The 23,892-nt window shown below is 40.7% G+C and overlaps 1 protein-coding gene and 1 pseudogene across 3 annotated transcripts; one reads left to right on the top strand and one right to left on the bottom strand.

The window, feature by feature from the left end:
• The first annotated feature begins 4,228 nt into the window (after positions 1-4,228).
• On the top strand, positions 4,229-4,981 carry LOC137032388 (macrophage mannose receptor 1-like; annotated as a pseudogene).
• A 596-nt stretch (positions 4,982-5,577) lies between these two features.
• LOC137033168 (sialoadhesin-like) lies at positions 5,578-23,238 on the bottom strand. 3 transcript variants are annotated; one of them, XM_067405340.1, is made up of 11 exons: positions 23,179-23,232; positions 22,532-22,697; positions 22,136-22,212; positions 21,621-21,959; positions 14,991-15,245; positions 14,353-14,685; positions 8,005-8,256; positions 7,566-7,662; positions 7,368-7,416; positions 7,165-7,245; positions 5,578-7,085 (listed from the first exon to the last, which is right to left on the bottom strand). In XM_067405340.1, the coding sequence occupies exons 3-11, from the start codon at positions 22,188-22,190 to the stop codon at positions 6,981-6,983; spliced, it is 1,566 nt and encodes a 521-aa protein (XP_067261441.1). In that variant the 5' UTR covers positions 22,191-22,212; positions 22,532-22,697; positions 23,179-23,232; the 3' UTR covers positions 5,578-6,980. The 3 variants fall into 3 exon arrangements, with proteins under 3 accessions (XP_067261441.1, XP_067261440.1, XP_067261439.1); XM_067405339.1 differs by having other exon boundaries at positions 5,579-7,085; positions 22,136-22,198; positions 23,184-23,238; XM_067405338.1 differs by having other exon boundaries at positions 5,579-7,085; positions 22,136-22,198.
• Between the last annotated feature and the right edge of the window lie 654 nt (positions 23,239-23,892).

The following is a 23,892-nucleotide window of genomic DNA, read 5'->3' as shown; positions in this document are numbered from 1 at the left end:
AGTTTGTAAGTGTGAAGATCTCAATCATCTTTAGTTCAAATATCTGTATAGTGAGTGAAACTGAAGACTCACCCGCAGTCATGATCACTACGATCAGAGGAAGAGACTTTATGAGAGACGACACCATAGTGACTTCTGCAATCAGAAAACTGACGATTATCACATTATGAGCCTCATCTCTATACAACATCACAAACTCTGTTTGACAGATAAAGCACATGATGATTTCAGAATAATTCACGGCTCATTGAAGGCTTGACGTGAACTGATGATGTTTCTCATGTCAGGCCTCGTGTGTCTAAAGAGCTTCACACAATATTTACACATGAATCTACAACAGATATTGAGCTTCTGGAGTTCAAATCACGTTCTCTAAATATTCAGTGTTGGTTCTGGGAACGTAAAAAACGTCCAGTTTTCTTGACGTTACAGGAACGTTTTTATAAGGTATAATGTTCCTCAAACGTTCTTTCAACTTAATTTTGATCTAAAATTAAACATTGTAGGAACGTTGATTTGTAACATTCCAAGAACATGAAAATGTTCAGTTTTCTTAATGTTAGTAGAATGTTTTTTAAAGGTTAGTATGATGTTCCTGAAACATTCTTTCAATCATTCAAACACCTGCTGTGAACAAACACTGAAAGAAAGAGAAATAAGAACACAAACTACAACTTTCTTCAGCCACAGCCTTAGATGAACTGAAGACATTAAATCTCTGAAGATCTGATTAAACAACTCCACAAACAGCATTACCAGCTTCACTTATTACTAACCAGACTGACTTTATTTCTGTCACACGTCTACAGAAGCTCTTACTGAGAATTAACAGAAGTTTAGATGTTTCGTTTGAGGTCACCATCATGGAGGTTGGTGGTTGTTTTAGTTGAGCTCTTGACCCCTAACTGTTATAGAGTTGCTTCTTTTTCAGCAATCACATATTTTTGGAAAACATTTCTGCACTGATAAAGAAGTTCAACATGTCTGGTCTAATAACAGACAAATGATTGCATTAAAGTGGTAAACTCTACTGTCTTTGTAATCTGGATGATTCAACAGATTGACGAGTGTCTTGTCTTTAACTGGGTTTACGGACAAAATGTGTCTGTGTCCAGATGATCTGGGTGTTTATAAGTGCCTGAGAAATGTGTTGTTGAACCCTTTAGGACACATTTCTTCATACTCAAGTACTGAACCTCCCATTTCTGACTGCAAATCTCTGAAAAATATAAAACAAGAAAATAAAGATTTTAAAATGTCGTACCATATTCAACTTGATGAGTTTGAAGGGTGGAGAACTTGGTTTCAAATATGTTAACACACTTCCTGTCTTTCTTCATTTCCTCAGTGTGAGTGGAAAATCCTACCCTATGGCAGATTGTATGAGACTGTGAGCTCTTGAATGGACACACCTTGTTTTTAAAGGATTAGTTCACTTTCAAATAAAATTTTCCTGATAATTTACTCACCCCCATGTCATCCAAGATGTTCATGTTTTTCTTTCTTCAGTCGAAAAGAAATTAAGGTTTTTGATGAAAACATTCCAGGATTTTTCTCCTTATAGTGGACTTCAATGGCCTCCAGACGGTTGAAGGTCAAAATTACAGTTTCAGCGCAGCTTCAAAGAGCTTTAAACGATACCAGACAAGGAATAAGGGTCTTATCTAGAGAAACGATGCAGTAGATCAATATTCTGTATTCTATAACAAAGTCAAAACATAATACACAACACTAAAAACTGAATTTTGATGACTGATTCAATATTATTGATTTGAATATATATTTCACACTCTTCTTCTCTGAATCTGACCATGATTGAACCAGTCTGTTTCAGGGCAGATCAAAGGTTTTGCTCAAATTTGGGCTTCCTAACCCAGATTTAAAAGTGTTGTATCAGGATGTCACTCAGATTGTTAATCTTTTATTTGCTTGAATGGATCAGCAGATTGTCCTGCATTCATGACAGAACATTTTCTACTCAAATACTAAAAGCCTCACCCTCCGAACATGGCATTAATGCTGAGCATTCACAAAGGAGGTGAGACGGCAACAAGTGCCAGCTGGGACAATGGAGAATCAAACAGTGTATATTTCATTCATACAGTGAAGTTAAAGCAGTGTTATTTTACATTTGATTACTTTAATCAATTTCTGTACCTAATTTGTATCTAACTACTGTTATATCTACAAACCCGATTCCAAAAAAGTTGGGACACTGTACAAATTGTGAATAAAAAAAGGAATGCAATAATTTACAAATCTCATAAACTTATATTTTATTCACAATAGAATATAGATAACATATCAAATGTTGAAAGTGAGACATTTTGAAATGTCATGCCAAATATTGGCTCATTTTGGATTTCATGAGAGCTACACATTCCAAAAAAGTTGGGACAGGTAGCAATAAGAGGCTGGAAAAGTTAAATGTACATATAAGGAACAGCTGGAGGACCAATTTGCAACTTATTAGGTCAATTGACAATATGATTGGGTATAAAAAGAGCCTCTCAGAGTGGCAGTGTCTCTCAGAAGTCAAGATGGGCAGAGGATCACCAATTCCCCCAATGCTGCGGCGAAAAATAGTGGAGCAATATCAGAAAGGAGTTTCTCAGAGAAAAATTGCAAAGAGTTTGAAGTTATCATCATCTACAGTACATAATATCATCCAAAGATTCAGAGAATCTGGAACAATCTCTGTGCGTAAGGGTCAAGGCCGGAAAACCATACTGGATGCCCGTGATCTTCGGGCCCTTAGACGGCACTGCATCACATACAGGAATGCTATTGTAATGGAAATCACAACATGGGCTCAGGAATACTTCCAGAAAACATTGTCGGTGAACACAATCCACCATGCCATTCACCGTTGCCGGCTAAAACTCTATAGGTCAAAAAAGAAGCCATATCTAAACATGATCCAGAAGCACAGGCATTTTCTTTGGGCCAAGGCTCATTTAAAATAGACTGTGGCAAAGTGGAAAACTGTTCTGTGGTCAGACGAATCAAAATTTGAAGTTCTTTTTGGAAAACTGGGACGCCATGTCATCTGCACTAAAGAGGACAAGGACAACCCAAGTTGTTATCAGCGCTCAGTTCAGAAGCCTGCATCTCTGATGGTATGGGGTTGCATGAGTGCGTGTGGCATGGGCAGCTTACACATCTGGAAAGGAACCATCAATGCTGAAAGGTATATCCAAGTTCTAGAACAACATATGCTCCCATCCAGACGTCGTCTCTTTTGGGGAAGACCTTGTATTTTCCAACATGACAATGCCAGACCACATACTGCATCAATTACAACATCATGGCTGCGTAGAAGAAGGATCCGGGTACTGAAATGGCCAGACTGCAGTCCAGATCTTTCACCCATAGAAAACATTTGGCGCATCATAAAGAGGAAGATGCGACAAAGAAGACCTAAGACAGTTGAGCAACTAGAAGCCTGTATTAGACAAGAATGGGACAACATTCCTATTCCTAAACTTGAGCAACTTGTCTCCTCAGTCCCCAGACGTTTGCAGACTGTTATAAAAAGAAGAGGGGATGCCACACAGTGGTAAACATGGCCTTGTCCCAACTTTTTTGAGATGTGTTGATGCCATGAAATTTAAAATCAACTTATTTTTCCCTTAAAATGATACATTTTTTAAACATTTGAAATGTCATCTATGTTGTATTCTGAATAAAATATTGAAATTTGAAACTCCCACATCATTGCATTCTGTTTTTATTCACAATTTGTACAGTGTCCCAGCTTTTTTGGAATTGGGTTTGTACCTGAAAAGCTGTTTATTTAATTTGTATCTTTGTTTTATTGTGTTTATTTGTACTATTGCTTGTAGTTTGATTATTTGTTTTTATTTTATTACAGAAAATGTTTGAAAAGTATGTTTTATATTTCTGTAGTTTTTTCCCCATTGTTCTTGCATTCCGTGTGTAAAGTGTGTGTGTGTGAGAGTGTGTTTGTGATTTTTCAGAAAACAAATTTGCAGTTTTTTGTTTGTTTGTTTTTTGAAAACTAAAGTGTGTGTTTTTCCTTCACTTGCATGTTTTCTTTGTTCCAGCTCATTTGGTTTGGATATTTGCTACACAAATACTTGAAGAGTCTGGCCATCTGGTTGGTCAGTGCCTTCCAGTTTTTTTATTGTCTCTCACAGAAATAAAAACTGCCCCTTCATCACTGAGATCACACAAACTCTGCGCTGAGTAGATCATCTGTTGAGAAATGAAGGCTGTCGTCACTCTGCTCCTGTTTTTGAGTCTCTCTGGACTGAGCTTCAGTCTCCACAGAAAACACGTGTTTGTGAATAAATTAATGACCTGGAAAGATGCACAGACGTACTGCAGAGAACACCATGATGACCTGTCCACCGTCAATGAAGAAGAGGCACAACTGCTCTCTAGAAATCCAGAAGTCAGTCATAAATATTTTTGGATTGGACTGCACATGAGTCCTAACAACCCAGAAAAATGGATTTGGTCTGGAGGTGAGGATGAACAAATTGACAACTGGGACATTGGGGAGCCGAACACGAACACTCAAGAGTGTTGCAATGTAAGAAAATATAATTAGAAACTGCACAATGGTCTGTGCTCAGCGACTCTGCCATTTTACTGTATGCGGGTCTTTGAGCCCATTCTGGTGCATCAGAACAAGATGTGGGATGAAGCCCTGGACTACTGCAGACAGAACTACATTGACCTGGTGAGTCTAACATCTGAGATGATTATGGCAGAGGTGATAAATATCGCTACATCATCCCAGACAGCTTCTGTGTGGACCGGCCTGCGCTTCATGGCTGGTCACTGGTTCTGGGTCAGTGGACACAATCTTCAATATAAAGCCTGGTCTGTGGAGGGGGAGCTCCAGTGTCCTGCCAGAAACCTGCGCTGTGGAGCTCTGGATAGACAAAATATTATTTGGACACCCAAAAATTGTGAGGATAAACTCAACTTTGTCTGTCTTAAAAAGCGATAAATGTGCTTCATGTTGCATTACATACATTTCTTCATGTAGGCCTATATATGATACTGATTCATTTATAAGCCATGAATCAATAGAAATCTATTGCTGAACAGTAGTATGTATGGTTGTTAAAAATAATGTTTTTACTGTTTCATTTTAGTCGTGTCAACATATACATTGTCTTGTAAAACAATGTTTAGTCAAAATCTTTTATGGGCTTGCAGAGACATTATAAGTTATATGTTTGACTTATTGTAAAAATAAAGATTTAGATTGTCAGTTAAATTTTAATAGCCATGTTAAAAAGATATGTAAAAGAGTCAAGCTCAGTCTTATTAGCTTTATGATAAGAAATTATTTAACTTTTGATCATGCTTTGTTGTTTTTAAACTCAATGATATTTTCACAAATCATATGGATTAACAATTTGGTCTCAGACTAACCCGTCTGTAATTCATCAGATTTAACGTCTTTATATTTATTTTGGATAGGAAGCAAATAAGATATTATCATTGTAAAATAAGATTGTAAGTTTTGCTTATTTTGTTTATTTTCAGTATGTAAATCATGTATTCAAATGTTTAAATGGTTTTGTCCCTCAGCCGTTATGTCATTTGTCAAGAGATCGCAGTGGTTCAGATTCACCAGAGCGGCTTCTGGCAGCAACTGTAAAATTTTATTCTGTAAAACATCTTTTGTTCAGATTCAGTGAAAGGTGCAAAAAGTTGAAATTCACTCCCTGACCATTTAAAATCTGCTGCAGGTTTTAATAACAAACTTGCATTCATGTTTATGTATTTATTTTTAGTGTTGTTGTAATTGTAGTCAATAAAAGCCCTTTCTACGGATGAGTGTTGTAAATTAGCTTTAGCTAAAAGCACTATGATACTTGCATTGGATGGCTGTTGTCTCAGTTTTATCAGTGTTTATTGTATCTGTCCCTTTACAAATAAATGTAAATAAACAAAACAATACAATTTGATGGACTATAACAGGAATTGCTCACTTGTATGTTATGTTTACCTCACCACAAATGTTCCTCCACTTTGTTTTGTTCAGCTTTTCTGTACACTATTCCCATATTTGCATGTACTGTGACAGGTCAGGTCGACTGCTTTGGATATCAGGATTGTATTCTCACTACCCAGCAGCATATTCTCTGTTGTTGGGTTTTGAACCACCACTTTTTGCACACTTTTTAGAATTTTTACATAAATATTTCATTGTGCAAAACAAAAAAACTATGAACACACAATCAAAGATCATCCTAACAAGATTTTATATTCTTTTTATACACATCTTGCATGATAGTAAAAAAATCCTAGTCTTAGAACAAAACATCTGTCTCAATAGTGATGCTAAGATAGTGATTAGTCATGCTAAGAGAAGTGAGGAAAAAAATATTTTACTCTTGTTCATAGCTTGGGAAACATTTGCTGATACATAATGGCAACTTATTAATTTTGCGTAAGATAATATTGAAATTTTAAGTAAAATGAACATGAATCTCCTTACAGGGTTCGTACAGATACTGTAAAATGAAATTCATTTCAAGCACTACACTCTTAAAACAGATGTGTTAAAAACAACACAACCTGTGTTATATTTTAACACACCTGTGTGTCTAGTTAAGGACAACAAATGTTGTGTTACTTTTAACTCAACCAGTGTGTTATTTTTTCTTAATACAGGCATAAAATATTTTAACACACTAATGTGAGAGAGAGAGAGAGAGAGAGAGAAACAACACTGTGTCCAACACAACATGTGTTAACTATCATCCAATCACACTGAAGCACAAACATAAAACGTGACATGCAGGCTAAAATATAGATTTACAAGACTAATAGAAAAAAATAATTCTGCAAACTCTTATAAGCTCAATTACAATATACACAGTTTAATAAATCAATGTTATTGATGATGAAATGATGTTCATGAGCTGATGATGATGGGCAGTTTCTGAGGAGCTTCAGTTGTTTCATATTAGCAGTAATACAGTGAGGAGAGTTTAATGTGGATCTGCTGAAGTCACTGCTAGAGTCTCATATTCAGAAGATCTGGACTGAAGCTCAAGAGCCGTGTAGGTGTCATCAGGAGCTCTGGACTGAACAGACTGTGAGAGACAGATCAACAAACAGCCTGTTTATGTGTGGATCTGCTGAATCTGACTGTAAAAAGAGACATTTACTGACTGTGATTGTGCTGTAAATGTCAGCAGATGTTCTGGACGCTGGATCCAGAGCTGCGTATGTATCGTCACTCACGTCAGCCGTCTATAGAGAGAGATTTCTACACTGATATTGCTTCATATACACTATTGTATTCATAGTTCAATACAACAATACAATCACACTGTGTTTCAGTTGTAGATGGAGGAGTGTGTTTGTCGACTCGCCTGCTTTTGATTCACGACTTCAGATCCACCTTCTCTCCTCTTCTTCCTCCTGAAAACAGACAGAAAACTATTAAAAATGTATTAAAATATATTAAAAAAGAAAATGATTGCAATATAGTCCATTTAGTTTAGACGTGAGATTGTAGATTTTGTAGATTTTTAGTGAATAGATTTAGTGTGCAGATAAACTTCACTCACTTTATGAACACAATGATGATGATGATGATGATGAAGATCAATCCTCCACATCCCGTCATGATCCCAGAAACTGTGTGCGGAGCAGCTCTCTGAACCCCTGAAACAAGATGATCATGAAGATCATTTCACACGTGAGACAGATGAACCTGAAAGAGTGACTGTTTATAGAAAATAACTTTATCTACATCTGAACTGGTGCAAAGTCAATAAAACAATATTATATTTTTCAATCCAGGATTTATAAAAAGAATCATTAAACAGATTAATGCTTTACATTAATTTTGCACATTAATAAATGAATAAGAATAAATCATGTCTAATAAACAAAAATGTCATGAAGTCTGTATGATTGGGCCTGAATTTATCAAACAAATCTGAACTAAATTCTGAATAATCTGTGAAATATTTCACTAATATTAATGAATCAGTTTGTACTCACATTCAACATGAAGAGAAACAGCAGGAGAGATCAGATGATCATGTCCTCTTACAGCACAACTGTAGTTTCCTTCATCATAACGACCGACTGACTGCAGATGAAGCTGATTCTCTTTCACAACTCCTTCAGTGAATCTCAGTGTGTTTCTGTACCAGATGAATGTTGTTTGTTCAGTCAGAGAGCAGCTGCTTTTACATGTCAGAGTGACTGAATCTCCCTCTTTCACTCTCTGCTGTGTCTCCACCTGCAGGTCTGACACAACAACAACAACTGATTGACTGTCATCATCACAACATCAGGGCAGTATTCCAGAAAGCAGGTTATCCAACATATCCGGGTAAGTTTACTCAGAGTAAACGGATAACCTCAACTTTCAGTTCCAGAAAGGTCACTTTCAGGGTATGTAAGTAACCATAAATAACTTACTCTCTGAACAAAACCTGCTCTGGAGCAGCTCGTGTTTCAGCGTTAGTTTCTTTCAGAGGTGTTCAGCGCATGATGAGGCTCCAGTGAGCAGAACAGATTTCACACAATAATATATTATATAGTTATATATTATAACATAACATAAAGTGACAGGGTTGTTTTTTATTCTCTACTCATGCATCGTAGTGTCACAGACACGCCAGGCTCCACCGTCCACCAATCATAACGCACCCAATCTCCAGAGTACTGATCACCGTCACCTGCACCTCATCAGCACCTCATCACTCACAGTATAAAGATCCTCGTGTGATTCCCAGTCTGTGTGTGAGTGTTCTCCGTCTCCAACGCCCCAACTCCTCCAACACCATCAAGGATCATCGTTTCTACAACCATAAAAGGACAGTATCACTCTTCTGCACTTCAGTTATCTCCTATTCATCACATTATACTCACCTGCACTGCTGTTTAACTCTACTGGTTTCAATAAACATCTGTACTTGTGAATTCCTGTGTCCAACCCTTCTGTGTTGTAACAGAAGACCAGACCATAACAGCCAGAAACCAGTATGAGTCACCCGGACCCGTTCCAAGAGCTCGAGGATGCCCTACACCGAGCCCTCACCTCCAGCACATCTCCACCGTCATCAGCGATCACTTCTGCAAACACCGTCACCTCTCCTTCGTCGCCTGTTCACGCCAGTCCCATGGCCAAACCAGCGCCCTTCTCAGGATCGGCGGAGGACTGCAGCAGTTTTCTCCTGCAATGTGCGCTGGTCCTGGAGATGCAACCGCACCTCTACCCCAACGACACATCCAAAGTAGCATTCATTATCTCACAACTACAAGGCAAAGCCATTTCCGGGAAGTTTTCGGCAAGCCTGCTTCAGACTCCTCCATCGGTGAGAAACTGTACAATTTAAAACAAGGTTCCATGTCAGTTAATGAATATACTTTGCAATTCAGAACGCTAGCTGCATCAAGTGGGCGGAACGAACAAGCTCTTATCACCACCTACTGGCAAGGATTGGACCCTCGGGTGCGGTTGCATCTCGCTGCATACAAGGATTCCATCGGCCTAGAGCGATTCATCCAGCTTTCCATCTGCTTCGCCTCTCGTATGCAGTCGTGTATCGAAGAACACCAGGGCCAGCCGCTGTTCAACACCTTCCTCCGTCGATCTGAACCCGTCAGCCCTCCAGAACCAGCCAGCGAGCCCAAGCAACTTGAGACTTTAAGACTTACTTCTGCTGAGCGTCAAAGGCAGCTGACCCTGAATCTATGTCTCTATTGTGGTTCTCCTGGGCATGTCATCTCCGCATCCCCGATTCGTCCTCCGCGTCCCATGGTGAGTGCCATCATTCCCTCCATAAATAAGATGAAACCACTCACCATTATTGTAAAACTTACTGCTGCTGATGTCTCTATTCCAGTGGTGGCGCTCCTGGATTCAGGGTCAGCAGGCAACTTCATCTCCGGCGCCCTCTGTCGACAACTCAAGCTCAAGACCTCACCCTCCCCGACCACCACTCAATAACGGGCAGACCCCTCAGTCAAAGACACGTACATCGCTGTGTTGGCCCCATCCAACTTAGGATCGGAGTGTTGCATCTGGAGAAAATACATCTGCTGGTTCTGGAGGAATTCACCTCTGATATGGTTCTAGAGCACCCCTGGTTGGAGCAGCACAACCCTACCATCTCTTGGAGCACCGATGAGATCCTGAAGTGGGGTGAAACTTGCTTCTCCAACTGCTTCTCCGAGCTGCCAGTCCCTTTGTCTCCTCGTTCTAAAGATCTCTCCATCTGCACCACCTCCATCGAGAGTCCACTTGAGAAGCGCTCCGTGGACATTCCATCTTGTTACGCCCCCTTCAGTGACGTCTTCTGCCCGCAAAGAGCCTCCAAGCTGCCTCCACACCAGCCATGGGACTGTGCCATCGATCTGCTTCCAGGTCAGTCAGTGCCCAGGGGAAGGATTTACCCCCTGTCAATTCCGGAGGAGAAGGCCATGGAGGAATACATCAAAGAGGCCCTTGTTCAAGGATACATCCGCCCGTCTACTTCCCCTGCTGCTTCAAGTTTCTTCTTTGTGGCAAAAAAGGACGGAGGCTTGCGGCCCTGCATTGACTATCGTGTACTCAACAAGATTACAGCGAAGTTCCGTTATCCCCTTCCTCTCGTCCCAGCAGCCCTGGAACATCTCCATGGTGCCACTGTGTTCACCAAGCTGGACCTCCGCAGCGTGTACAACCTCATCCGGATATGCGAAGGGGACGGGTGGAAGACCGCCTTCGTCACGCCCACTGGCCACTATGAATACCTTGTGATGCCGTATGGCCTGGTCAATGCCCCCTCTGTATTCCAGGACTTCATTCATGAGGTGCTCCGGGAGTTCCTCCTTAAGTTCGTACTGGTCTACATCAACGATATCTTAATTTACTCCTGGAGCCTGGCCGAACATCACCACCACGTTGCGGAGGTCCTCAAATGCCTGAGACAGTTCCACCTCTTCCTGTAGGCTGAAAAGTGTTCCTTCCACCAACCCTCTGTACACTTCCTCGGATACATCATTGATCACAGTGGCATCCGGATGGACGAGGGGAAGGTGGAAGCCATCAAGGCCTGGCCTACTCCATCCATGATTAAAGAACTCCAACGCTTCCTTGGTTTTGCATTTCTATCCTTGATTAAGAACTACAGCTCCATCGCTCATCGACTCACCAACCTGCTCCGTAATCAGCCCAAGTCTCTGTCCTGGACTCCAGCTACCACCAACACCTTTAACACCCTCAGAGAAGCCTTCACCACCGCTCCCCTCCTCGTCCACCCCAATCCAGATCTGCCATTCATAGTGGAGGTGGACGCCTCCACCACAAGAGTGGGAGCGGTCCTATCTCAGCAGCAGTGGACCCCAAGTAGACTCCATCCATGCGCCTTCTTCTCCCGCAAGCTCAACCTGGCAGAGACCAACTACGACACTGGCAACCGTGAACTCCTGGCTGTGAAGTTGGCATTGGAAGAATGGAGGCATTTGTTGGAGGTAGCTAAACATCCCTTCCTTGTCCTTACTGACCATAAGAACTTGGAGTACCTGCGAGCTGCTAAAAGACTGAATCCCCGACAGGCACGCTGGGCCTTATTCTTCTCTTGTTTTGACTTCTCCATCTCCTATCGTCCAGGCTCCAAAAACGTTAAGGCGGATGCCCTATCTCATCTTCATGCCCCCGAAGAGAGATCCGAAGAACCTGAGACCATTTATCCCAAATCCATCATCGTAAGTCCAATTACCTGGTCAGAAGAGACATTACCCTCCTCCAATGCCTCCATGAACGCTCCGTCAGGTTGCCCACCGCGCTTGCTCTACATCACCAGGGCACAACGCACTCCACTTGTTAACACTGCCTACACGTCACTTGGCACTGGCCACCCGGGGGTCAATGAGACCCTCTTGCTGCTGAAGGAGCGCTTCTGGTGGCCAAACATGGCAGCAGACGTCAGAAGGTACGTGCAGGGCTGTAGGGAGTGTGCCATCTCCAAGAGCCCGTGCCATCTTCCATCCGGCAAGCTCCATCCTCTGCCCGTTCCTAAAGGACCCTGGTCACACCTAGGAGTGGACTTTATCACCGACCTGCCAGCATCCAATGACTGTACCTGCATCCTCATAATCATCGATCGATTCTCCAAGTCATATCGTCTGATCCCACTGAAAAGCCTACCCACTGCCATGGAGAATGCTGAACTAATGTTTAATCACGTATTCAGATACTATGGAATTCCTGAGGATATCGTTTCAGACAGAGGACCCCAGTTCATTTCCCGGATATGGAAGGCCTTCCACTCGCTCCTAGGTGTGACCGTCAGTCTCTCATCCGGCTACCATCCTCAGTCGAATGGGCAGACGGAGAGGAAGATCCAGGAGATTGGCCGCTTCCTCCATAGCTTCTGTCACGACCACCAGGACCCTTGGAACCAGTATCTGGGTTGGGCCGAGTATGCACAAAACTGTCACAGACACGCCAGGCTCCACCGTCCACCAATTACAATGCACCCAATCTCCAGAGTTCTGATCACCGTCACTTGCACCTCATCAGCACCTCATCAATCACAGTATAAAGAGCACTCACACACACCACTTTAATGTCCGGTCTTGTTTGCATCTAAACTTACCTGTATGCTTACCTCAAGGACTCCTAGTAATCTACTTGCCTGTCTCCAGCGTCTCCAGTTCTCCTCGTGTGATTCCCAGTCTGTAGAATCTGCAGGATCTGAAGATGGTCGAGTCTTCTGTCACGGATTACACTGAGACAAGATGGTAAGATCCAATTGCAGTTTAATACGGGTAATCCAAAATCATAGTCATCCAGGCAAAGGGTCAAAACAATAAATTCAGTCCATACAAAAAACAAGAAACACGAAAACCAAAACAGAGAAACAGGAAATCCAAGTGCAATTAACAGGTTAAGACTCGACAACCAATGACTAAAACAACAGGGTATATATTGACAGACACTAATAACATGAGTGAAGACAGCTGGGTGCAATGAAGAGATAATGAGTCCGGGAAGTGTGGGTTATGAGAAATGAAGTCTGCAGTGGTGAGGCAATTGTCTGGGTTGGAGTGCCCTCTGGTGGCTAACTAGGGCACTCTAACTGGTGATCATGACAATAAGATTAAAAAAAAGAAAAACCGCCCAGTAGGTGGCAATATGCACTAAGAATGTAAATTGCCATCAAAAGAAGAAAAAAGAAGTTCTATGGAACACTTCTTCTCAGAGTCCGTTTGACTCCTGGACTCACTCTAGGTTGAGAATGTGTTCATATGGTCACCGTTAAAGGCGTTATAGAGGATGTTTTCGACGACTGAGAAACCAAAGACTGTTAGTGAGTTTTTTAAATAAGCGCATGCGTAAGAACAACCCCCCTCCTTCACAGCTAGGAGTATTGGAACACGAGTGTTTGTTTACCACCGGCATTCGCTGTGTCATGTTAGTGGATATGTCGGACTCACCGCAGGTAACTTATAATCTGCAGTTGTTACTCCTGACAAAAACATTGCATGCGGCACCTGTGAAAGTTACTGGAGTGCGCACGTCTCTCACAAGGAACTTAATGGCAGTGATTGACAAGCCAGAGGCTGATGTTTTTAAGGCCCTACCTCGTGCACAGATAATGTATATTGATATTATCCCTTTTAGTGCACTTAATAAATAGTCCTTTATCAGTTAGTAAAGACAGATTCAAGTAATATTGCAAAAATGTATAAAACAAAAAATCCTCTATAGCACCTTTAACTCTGAGTTTCATACTCTGCACTGAAAAAATGTTTTCATTCATCCAATTAAAAAAATGTAGGTTAATGGTTCACATCTATATTTTATAACTTGAGCCAATGAAAAATAAATAACTTGCTCTAAACAATATTTTCTATGTCTATGAAAACTATTTTATAAAACCTGGAACAAAGTATAATTTTCTCGTTGAAGAAAGTCAATTAATTTAAATTCTATTTTTTATCTAAACAAAAAGGTAAAGATTTAATCAAAACAAAAATGATCATTTAAGAAATAATATGAGTTTATTTTCCATTGGCTCAAGTTATAAATATAGATGTGAACCATTAATCTAATTTTTTATTTGTATGAATGAAAACATTTTTTCAGTGCAGGTTGCTGAACTTACTCCAGACCTCGTGTATCAAGGTTTGTTAATGAACGAGAGTTCAGGGTTTATGTGACGATAAGTTAAACTTGCTTTCTGGAATACCCCCAGCATCATGTGATAATACTGAAATAATAACATTAAAACACTAAACTCAAGCACTTCAGACAGCAGTTATAATAAACAGCTTGATGTTTCTGAGGCACAGATGATAGTTTATTCAAAAGATAATAAAAATGTTTCTATTTCTTGGAGTTCACTTTACCTGTGACATCAAGCCAAGATCCAGGAATCACTGTCAATCTATTATTATAATAATCTGTAAATCTGCAGTAGTAGACGTGTTTATCAGCTTCTCTTAAATTCGTCAAAGTGATGCTGTAAGTGTTTTTATCTTCACTCAAACACTGAATCCCTCCTCTCTTCTCTGGATCTGAACACAGATCAGGTGATTCTCCAACAGGTTTGCTCCAGAAAGCTTTTATGAGTTTATAATGAGGATATGTTAAAGTACAGGATATTTTCACTGTTGATCCCTTTAATGCACAAACATATGAAAGGCTGTAATTCACTCCCCAATCCTGCAGACCATAAACCCCTGAAACACAGAAATTAGGAAAATAATTAAAGAGAATTTCAGCAACAAACAGAAATCTTTAATTTTCTTCTACACTTTTTATAACACACTATCAGAGATTTCAGTTGGTGTCTAGAATGGATGTGCCTGAAGCCGAATACTATGTTCGGAAAGGAAATGACGTATTCTACGGAGCACCTAAAGGGACATGGTGATGGGGAAAAAAATGAGATGGGAGGAAAAATATATTTCAATGCTTTTGTGCTCTCTCGCAATTAAATAGTGTCAAATATTTAATTAATATTAATGAATCAGTTTGTACTCACGTTCAACATTAAGAGAAACAGCAGGAGAGATCAGATGATCATTATTTCCTCTTATTTCACACTGATAGTTTCCAGCATCACAATATCTGACTGACCACAGATGAAGCTGATTCTCTTTCTCAATTCCTTCAGTGAATCTCTGTGTGTTTCTGAACCAGATGAATGTTGTTTGTTCAGTCAGAGAGCAGCTGCTTTTACATGTCAGAGTGACTGAATCTCCCTCTTTCACTCTCTGCTGTGTCTCCACCTGCAGGTCTGACACAACAACAACAACAACATCTGATTCACTGTCAGCTTAGAGAGTTCACAAAGTAAAATCAGTCATTTTATCATTATTTATGGTTTTTTTTCTTAAGCTGCAAAATTTTCTTTTTCAGAACACAAAAGGAGAAAATTGAAAGAAAAAAACATCCTGCTCGAACATACAGCCAGTTGTTTTTGCAAAATAAACTTCGTCAGGGTGATCAGGATGTGTGACAGTCAGGGATTATTCTGGGATAACAGCCGGCTGGATCTACATCATCCCACTTATTACACAGATACTTGACACAGAAGTAAATAATTAGACACAAAATATTGAAAACAATCCAACCGTCTCCACTGACTTTGTATTGTGTGAAACCGCCTGCTTGTCATTTCTGACTTATAACAAAAAACTGAACAATGTCTAAAAGCTGCTATGTGACAAAGTGTACAGCAAACAAGTGTCAACCCAAAAAACAAGCGTTTAAGGACACAAAAGTGGACACAGGCGATTGAGACAGAGCGTAACATGTCATATTACACTGAACTACACCCACTGGAGGGGAACGTAATCAGCGACAGGAAATATAATATATAAAACTGACATTTGGATATTTGACTTATCAGTGACTAATGAGGCATACTGAGTGTCAGGATCCCAAAATTACCCATTCTTTCTGCTGATGCTTCACTTCTTATTGCCTGTATCCACTTTTTTCTCCTTAGAGGCTGGCTTTTATGCTTCAGTAGCTTATAAAAACATAGTTCTGGGTTTTTTAGCTTGTTTGCTGTACACTTTGTCACACAGCATCTTTTAGACATTGTTCAGTTTTTTGTTATAAGTCAGAAATGACAAGCAGGCAGCTTCATGCAATACAAAGTCAATGGAGACAGCTGGATTGTTTTCCCCCTGGTGGGCGTGGCCTAAATGTGCTCTGTCTCCATAGAGTACCTCAGGGATGACGTGTTTTTGTAGGCCAACCCGGAAGTTAGCGCCGCACGGGTTCCCTCGATCGAAAGCCTATGCATTTTTCCCATAGACTTTTGGAAAATCACAAAAAATAAGCTCTGTGTTTAAAAACCGGAGGATTAATGTTAGAATGAAAAACAGGCTTGATCTTAGATACGTGAAATACGGGATGAACTCTCTGGTACGCTGGAGGGAATTTGAGGCGGACTGTCACCGGACTAAGAATCTTGGTGACAGTAAACGGGCCAATAAATTTGGGTGCCAACTTATTACATGCAGAGCGGAGTGGAATGTTCTTGGAAGAAAGCCACACTTTTTGACCGACAACATATACAGGAGGCTTCAGCCGGTGACGATCGGCCTCGGCCTTGGTGCGCGCTCCCACCTGAAGAAGAGTCTCCCGGGCTCTTCTCCACATGTGACGACACCTCTGGACGAAGGCGTGAGCAGAGGGGACCGCGACTTCGGATTCCAGACTAGGAAAGATAGGTGGCTGGTAACCTAGACTACACTGAAAAGGCGACAGGCCCGTAGCCGACACTGGTAACGAGTTGTGTGCGTACTCCACCCACACTGTGGCGTGTGTGATGGTGGGTAACTTCTGTCCGTTAAGGGCGTGAACAGATATGGCATGTTTAAGGGGGTGAATGGCTATGTGCAGCCGAGTGGCCAAATCGTGGTCCATGATACTGCCCTCCGCCCACGAGTCAACCAGAGCCTGGCAGATGTGATGCCCCGATACCCATTGCAGTCTCACTGGGAGGAGCGTCGCAGACAAGGATTTATCCAAGGAAAGACCACCCAACAGTAACCTTTGTCCTACGGTCAGGCTCGGTCTTTTACGGGACATTCCCTCAGAAAATGTCCCGCCTTACCACAGTACAAACATAGTCCCTTCTCTCTCCAGTGTTCCCTCTCCTCCCGGGAGAACCGAGCTCTACCCACCTGCATGGGTTCATGATCGAACGGGGGACCGACCGTGTTACCTCCGCTGGCTCCCGCCTCCTTCAGGTCTTCGAACCGCGCTACCGGCCGTCTGCGCTCCGCGCGTTCTTGTAAGCGGGCATCCACTCGTAACGCGAGCTCGATAAGTCCATTGAGACTGGTGGGTAACTCCAGCGCGTAGATCTCCTGCTGAACACGGTCGGCCAACCCATGCAGGAACATATCCCACTGCGCCTCCTCATTCCACTTGCACTCTGCCGCCAGGGTGCGGAACTCGATGGCATATTCCGAGACGGGTCGAACTCCTTGTCGCAGGTTCGCGAGCTTGAGAGCGGCCTCCCATCCCACCACCGAATGGTCGAACACCCGTCTCATCTCCTGAGACACGGCTGGGAACGAGGAGCTGCACGGATGATCATTCTCCCACACCGCTGTTCCCCACAACGCCGCGCGTCCCGTCAGTAGCGTCATTACCAACGCTACTTTAGACTCCTCAGAAGAAAATGTATTAGGTTGCAAAGAGAAATAAATAGAGCACTTCGTTAAAAATGCTCTACATGCATCTGGTTCTCCAGCATACCTCTCCGGTGCAGGAATACGTGGCTCTTGTTGACTGTTGATGTTAGCGGATGGGTGGGGAACAGACGGTGGAGCTGGCGCAGTGGGAGATGACAGATGTTGAACCTGGGTAGTTAGCTCAGCCACCTGCGCCACCAACGCCTGAACGGCACGGGCAGTGGCCATCACTTGCTCGTCCTGATGATCCATCCGTTGAGCGCTCTTGCTTAAGTATTCCTGAAGAGCCGTCGACCTCGCTGGATCCATGTTGGTCAGTTCGTTCTGTCAGGAAACGAAACACAGACAGAGGATCCAAGTGCAAGTATAACAGTATTTATTGACAGAATACGCTGTAAAATAACTTCACTCCAAAGGACAGACGAAGCAGAGAAGGTGGCGTGCAGAATGGCGCAGGGCTGCAACGGGTATCAGAGACCAAAGAATAATCCAGCCTAAAAAGCAAGGCACAGGACGACAGTCCAGAGATCCAAGAACCGGGGAGAGACAAACAGGGAGTGCACGACATCAGGACAGCCTGCAATGAACTGACAAACACGACACGTAGACACGAACATTAAATAACACGCATTTACAAGACACAGCTGACAACAGAACACAATCAGACCGTAATGGGCGACACCCACACAATTATCTCACGCACACACATACACACACAACAAACGCACAAGGGCGAGTCAATGAATCCATGAACCGTGACAACAAATAGATTTGACACAAAATCTGAGGTATATTTTTACAGACTGCCGAAAGCTACAAAAAAAAGAAGCAACTGGATCACTGCAATTCACAGAAAAGACTCCAGGCAGAGAAACATGTTGGTAACACTTTAGAATAATGGTCCGCCTTTAATAAGTAACTATGCAGGAAGTAATGCCGGACTAATGAGTAGTACTACATTAACACTTCAGCTACTACTATTAACTAATATAGAAACAAGCTTAATTAATCAGTAAGTAATATCAAATTTAGGACTAAGATAGTTCCTAATCAATAATTAGAGAATAATAATGACATCTTTAAGAACTAATAGGTAACTATGACAAATGATAAAGAATTACTAATTAATTACTAATCACAACATTAAAGTGTCTGAGATGTGAGCAATTGTCTTTTTTTACTCTCAACGTGGTCATAAAATGCATCATTAATTACTCAAGTGTTACATAGTCACTGTGCAGGAACTACTAGTGATCAGGACCATTATTTTAAAGTGAAAAACATCTTTTTCACTTTAATATAATGATCCAGGTCACTAGTAGTTCTTGAAGATTGTCCTTTTTTACTCTCAACGTGGTGATAAAATGCATCACTAGTTACTCAAAGTACCTAGTCATTCTTTAAGTCTAAAAGTCTATTTGATCATTTCCATACATTTTATCATTCCAATATGACAAAGCACAATTTATATACTATATCTGGTATATTTTTTTTGCAATCCAAGGATCATTTACATACAGCAATATACAGCCATATCCAACCTGTTGTTGCCCTGATGGCACATTTACACAATCATACATTTTATATTCAAATTCCAAGGATCATTTACATAAAGCAACATATAGCCATACCTCCCTGTTGTTGCCCTGATGGCAGATTTACATCAGTTTACAATTTTTCTATTCAAACGCAAAGGATCATTTACACAAAGCAATTTACCATCATACCCACTCTATTGTTACCCTTATTGAACATTTACACCAGCAGCTAATGACCAAGACTGCAATAAAGACGCTAGATACAGCACTCTCCTCCGAGTATTCCACATTTTCTTCATCACTGCTTCGCATAAGTTCTTCCAATGCAGCAGCAGGAGAAAACAACTTCTGTGCACAACGCTGATCCATGGCTGGTGAATGCTAGCAGTGCGAGTGCTAGTGGCCAGCAGGTGCGTCCCTTATATTTGCGTCACACCAGCAGGGCGCGCTATTTTTCCTGGAAGCAAATTGTTACGCACACTAAACAACAATGTATTACACGCGAGATTGTGCAAATCAACACACTGGCGTAATCGTTATTGCATAAGCTAACATTACATGACAACACAATAGTTTGCCATTGCTGTCTTTTTACTTTTTTCCCACTTATGTTTGCCTGTGCGTAATCACACGTCACTGAAAGCGCCTGTCCACTTTTTTTTATACATGTATATGGTTCCAGTTTTCATCGGACATCTTCTGGGCTGTTCTCATTCATTTACAGACACTCTACTAAATACAGTGATAAGTTATATTTCATTGAATAAAGCGCTAAATGTAGACAGTTCGTCGAATAAACATGACAGCGCACCCGTGAATAGTGCTTTTCAGGATGTAAACAATAGAAGTTATATCGATTTTTATACCAGTTTGCATGCTTTTGGACAAATATTCACTATGGAAATCGCGTACTGGACTCTTCCCATGGAAAAAACGTCGATGTCACCATTATACTGCCAAACATTACAGTTCCACGACACAAAAAGGTAAGGACGCCCCCTCCCTTTTGTTGTCTTAGGAAATTGTTCACGGTCATACAGAATAACAAAAAACTACTATAAAGTTATCTTGATTGTATAATGCTTGTACAGGTTGAATCAGCATTCTTGTATCTTTCACACAACTTGATAAATTTCACTCAACTTGATCATTTTACTTGATAAAATGTATTGTAAACAAGCGATCAATGTAAACAATGTCACACGTGAGGCCGTCGCCGATCTTTGAACGCAAAGGGGTTAAACAAGTTTTGACTACCCAGAAGTCTCCGTAACTGGCAGATTTAAGGAAAATTACTGTCGTTTGGCAAATAAATAATGGACAGTTACATGCATTACCAATCCTGTAGGCTTTATGGTACACCTCAAACAAGGGATTTAATAATAATTTTTTAATGTTAATATTAGTTGCCGAGTCCACGAATAGCTTGGGTATGCAGAGGATTTGCAACTTATATGGACCACACGCCACTGCTATATTGTGGTTATATGAAATATTCCCAGGCAGATTTGCTTTATGTGTTTCCCCGGCGTCGAAATCAGGCACATATAAATGTCAGGAAACACAATTCCTGGCTGCATGTCAATATCCATGGATTAGGTTTATTTGACGTTATAAGAAACACTTTCGAGCCAAAACTTTAGTGCAATTGTTTGTTTTACTTGCGTTTTCGCAGTTAACTGTTTTCGCAGTTTGTCCCTATTAAATCCAGTCATGCAGCAACTTTTTTGCCACTCAGTCCAGCTGAGGGAGCATGTTCCTGCGGGAAAGTGACATCAAAGCATACCCTCTATAACTGACAATGTTTCAACTGACCAATCAGAATCAGCATTTCAGAGTCTAATAAATAACAATAATATATGGCTCTAAGATAATACAAGTCACTTGTTCAGTTAAACAGTAAAATGAGATGTGAATGATGACCTTCCTCAAGATTTAGAAAGAATATAACAGCATCAAAACACTCGTATGAAACTTGTGCATATATTCAAGTATTCTGAAGATAAATGACAAGCTTTGATGAGAAAGAAACCAGTGCAGTTTATTATTGAGTACAAATGTTGATGTTTCATGTATGAGGGTGTTTGAGAACAGCAGTTCACCCTGAGCGAAGTGAAGATTTGTGCTAAATACGACATTACATTGTGGTTTGTTACTTTGTTTCTCGATTAAACTCCATTGCACATCTTCACAACACTTGAATATCAGTCAAAAGTCACATGATTTTAAGACAATTCTGCAATTTTTTAAAAAAGCTTAAATTATATGAACAAGAGCGATCAGGACATTTTATAAAATATCTCCTTTTGTGTTCCAACAAATAAAGAAGGTCATTCGTCAGATTCAGTAACATAAGAAAGTGTTTGATGTGTGTGTTTGTGTTTCTGTGGTCTATTTCTGAGAGTTCACTAGTTTTACCTGTGACGTCAAGCTGAGCTCCAGGAATCCCCGTCCATTTTCCACCATCAATGTTTGTAGTAAATCTGCAGTAGTAGACGTGTTTATCAGATTCTCTTACATCCGTCAAAGTGATGCTGTGAGTGTCTTTATCTTCACTCAAACACTGAATCCCTCCTCTCTCCTCTGGATCTGAACATAGATCAGGTGATTCTCCATCAGTTTTGGTCCAGAAGGATGTTCTGATCACATGACCATGAGAATTTGTTAAACTACAGGATATTTTCACTGTTGATCCCTTTAATGCACAAACATATGAAGGGCTGTAATTCACTCCCCAATCCTGCTGACCATCAACCCCTGAAACACAGAGATGAGAAATAAAGAGGCTTTCAGGTGTTTTAAACAAATAACTTTTCACTTCTGACTATTTTTATGTCAGCTGACAGTAAAACACTGATGTCAGTTTGTAAGTGTGAAGATCTCAATCATCTTTAGTTCAAATATCTGTATAGTGAGTGAAACTGAAGACTCACCCGCAGTCATGATCACTACGATCAGAGGAAGAGACTTTATGAGAGACGACACCATAGTGACTTCTGCAATCAGAAAACTGACGATTATCACATTATGAGCCTCATCTCTATACAACATCACAAACTCTATTTGAGAGATAAAGCACATGATGATTTCAGAATAATTCACGGCTCATTGAAGGCTTGACGTGAACTGAAGATGTTTCTCATGTCAGGCCTCGTGTGTCTAAAGAGCTTCACACAATATTTACACATGAATCTACAACAGATATTGAGCTTCTGGAGTTCAAATCACTTCATCAAATCAACATTCACCTAAAACAGTTTGATAAATATCAGTCGTAGCCCTGCTGAATGATTTTAACTCATAAACAATAATGGTAAAAATGTTCTTACCGCTCTGCAGTGTCATTGTGTCAGTGTCGATGCACAAATGACAAAATCATCATCAGTTTAAGCCGTCAAACGCCTGCAGTTTTCACACTGTATAAAGTGTGGTTTAAAAATGTTGGTCTTCCTCTTCCTGGTGATGTGTGACCTCATCTCAACTAAACAAGAACAACTGGAGAAGAGAGTTAATGTCTCCAGATGTCAAACACAAGCTTTATCTCTGTAGAGCTCACTATTGTTAAATCTTTGTGAGAGAATATGAGAAAGATGTTTGCTTTGAGAAAGAACAGTTAAAGATGTTCATATTGAAGTGTCTGAATCAGTTTAGCAGAACTGTGAACTCTACATTTTCTTGACATTAAACTGTCATTAAATACAGAAATACAGACAAAACATGCTGAAAGATGGAGGTTTCTTCAGTGTGTGTGTGAAAATATGAATTATGTTCAGACTCAACAGGAATCACAAGCAGAGAAATCAGAGAGAAAAGACGAAACATTCTGGAAGACACGAGGAAGATTGTTACAATTACAAAAATATCAAACTTTTGTTTGCATGAGGAGATACATATGAAACAAGCACTTAATATATCATATTCAATCATCTCTCTATAGAAAAACATGTTTTTGCATTGTAAAATATATCTGTCCTACCTTACTTTCATCTGCAGTGTTTGTGTGTAAAAATGACTCTATGATCTGAATGCAGTAGTTTAACTGTTTTCACACATCCTGCCTCTCTTCACTTCCTCTGAATGAGTGCAAAACACTCCCAGTCACATGACACATATGTGTGTGTGTGTGTGTGTGTGTGTGTGTGTGTGTGTGTGTGTGTGTGTGTGTGTGTGTGTGTGTGTGTGTGTGTGTGTGTGTTTGTGAATGTGTGTATACAGACAATTTTTTGAAAATATGAATTTAGCAAACCCTGATGAAAATGTCTGACAAATGCCTTACAGAAGTCGCTCAAGCCTCTTTGAATCAGTATTAATGCATTAATTCAGTCACAGAGGAGCTGAACTGAAGTTCACTGAAATACTGTGGAAACTCAGACAATGTGAGGTTCACATGCACTGGAAAAAATATACTTCTGTACAAACACTTCCTCTTTTCTTTTTTAGTATATACTGATGCAAGATAAATGTGTAACATGTCCTCTTGAGAAACATCATCTCTTTGACTTCATCTAAACATCATCAACACAAATCAGCAGATATTTCACATAAACAGAGTCAAAGATTTGATGATTTAATAACTGATAATTGACTGTAATCCTGTAGCTATACTGTAATTTAGTGAATGTGTTTAACTATATTGAGTTCAAGATGCTCTCACAGTGTAAAGACAAACGGGCTCTTACAGAAGGTGTTT

The sequence above is a fragment of the Chanodichthys erythropterus genome, chromosome 12, assembly GCF_024489055.1.
Source record: "Chanodichthys erythropterus isolate Z2021 chromosome 12, ASM2448905v1, whole genome shotgun sequence".
Classification (NCBI taxonomy): domain Eukaryota; kingdom Metazoa; phylum Chordata; class Actinopteri; order Cypriniformes; family Xenocyprididae; genus Chanodichthys; species Chanodichthys erythropterus.
The sequence above is the reverse complement of the archived record's forward strand: the minus strand, read 5'-3'. Positions and strand labels throughout refer to the sequence as shown.

Bases quoted from the DNA above. Each gene is read 5' to 3' on its own strand.
- LOC137033168 (XM_067405339.1), bottom strand. The intron at 15,246-21,620 runs GTAAAACTAGTG...TTGTTGTGTCAG, and splicing joins AGCTCAGCTTGACGTCACAG to ACCTGCAGGTGGAGACACAG. The intron at 8,257-14,352 runs GTAAAGTGAACT...TTGTTGTGTCAG, and splicing joins ATCTTGGCTTGATGTCACAG to ACCTGCAGGTGGAGACACAG.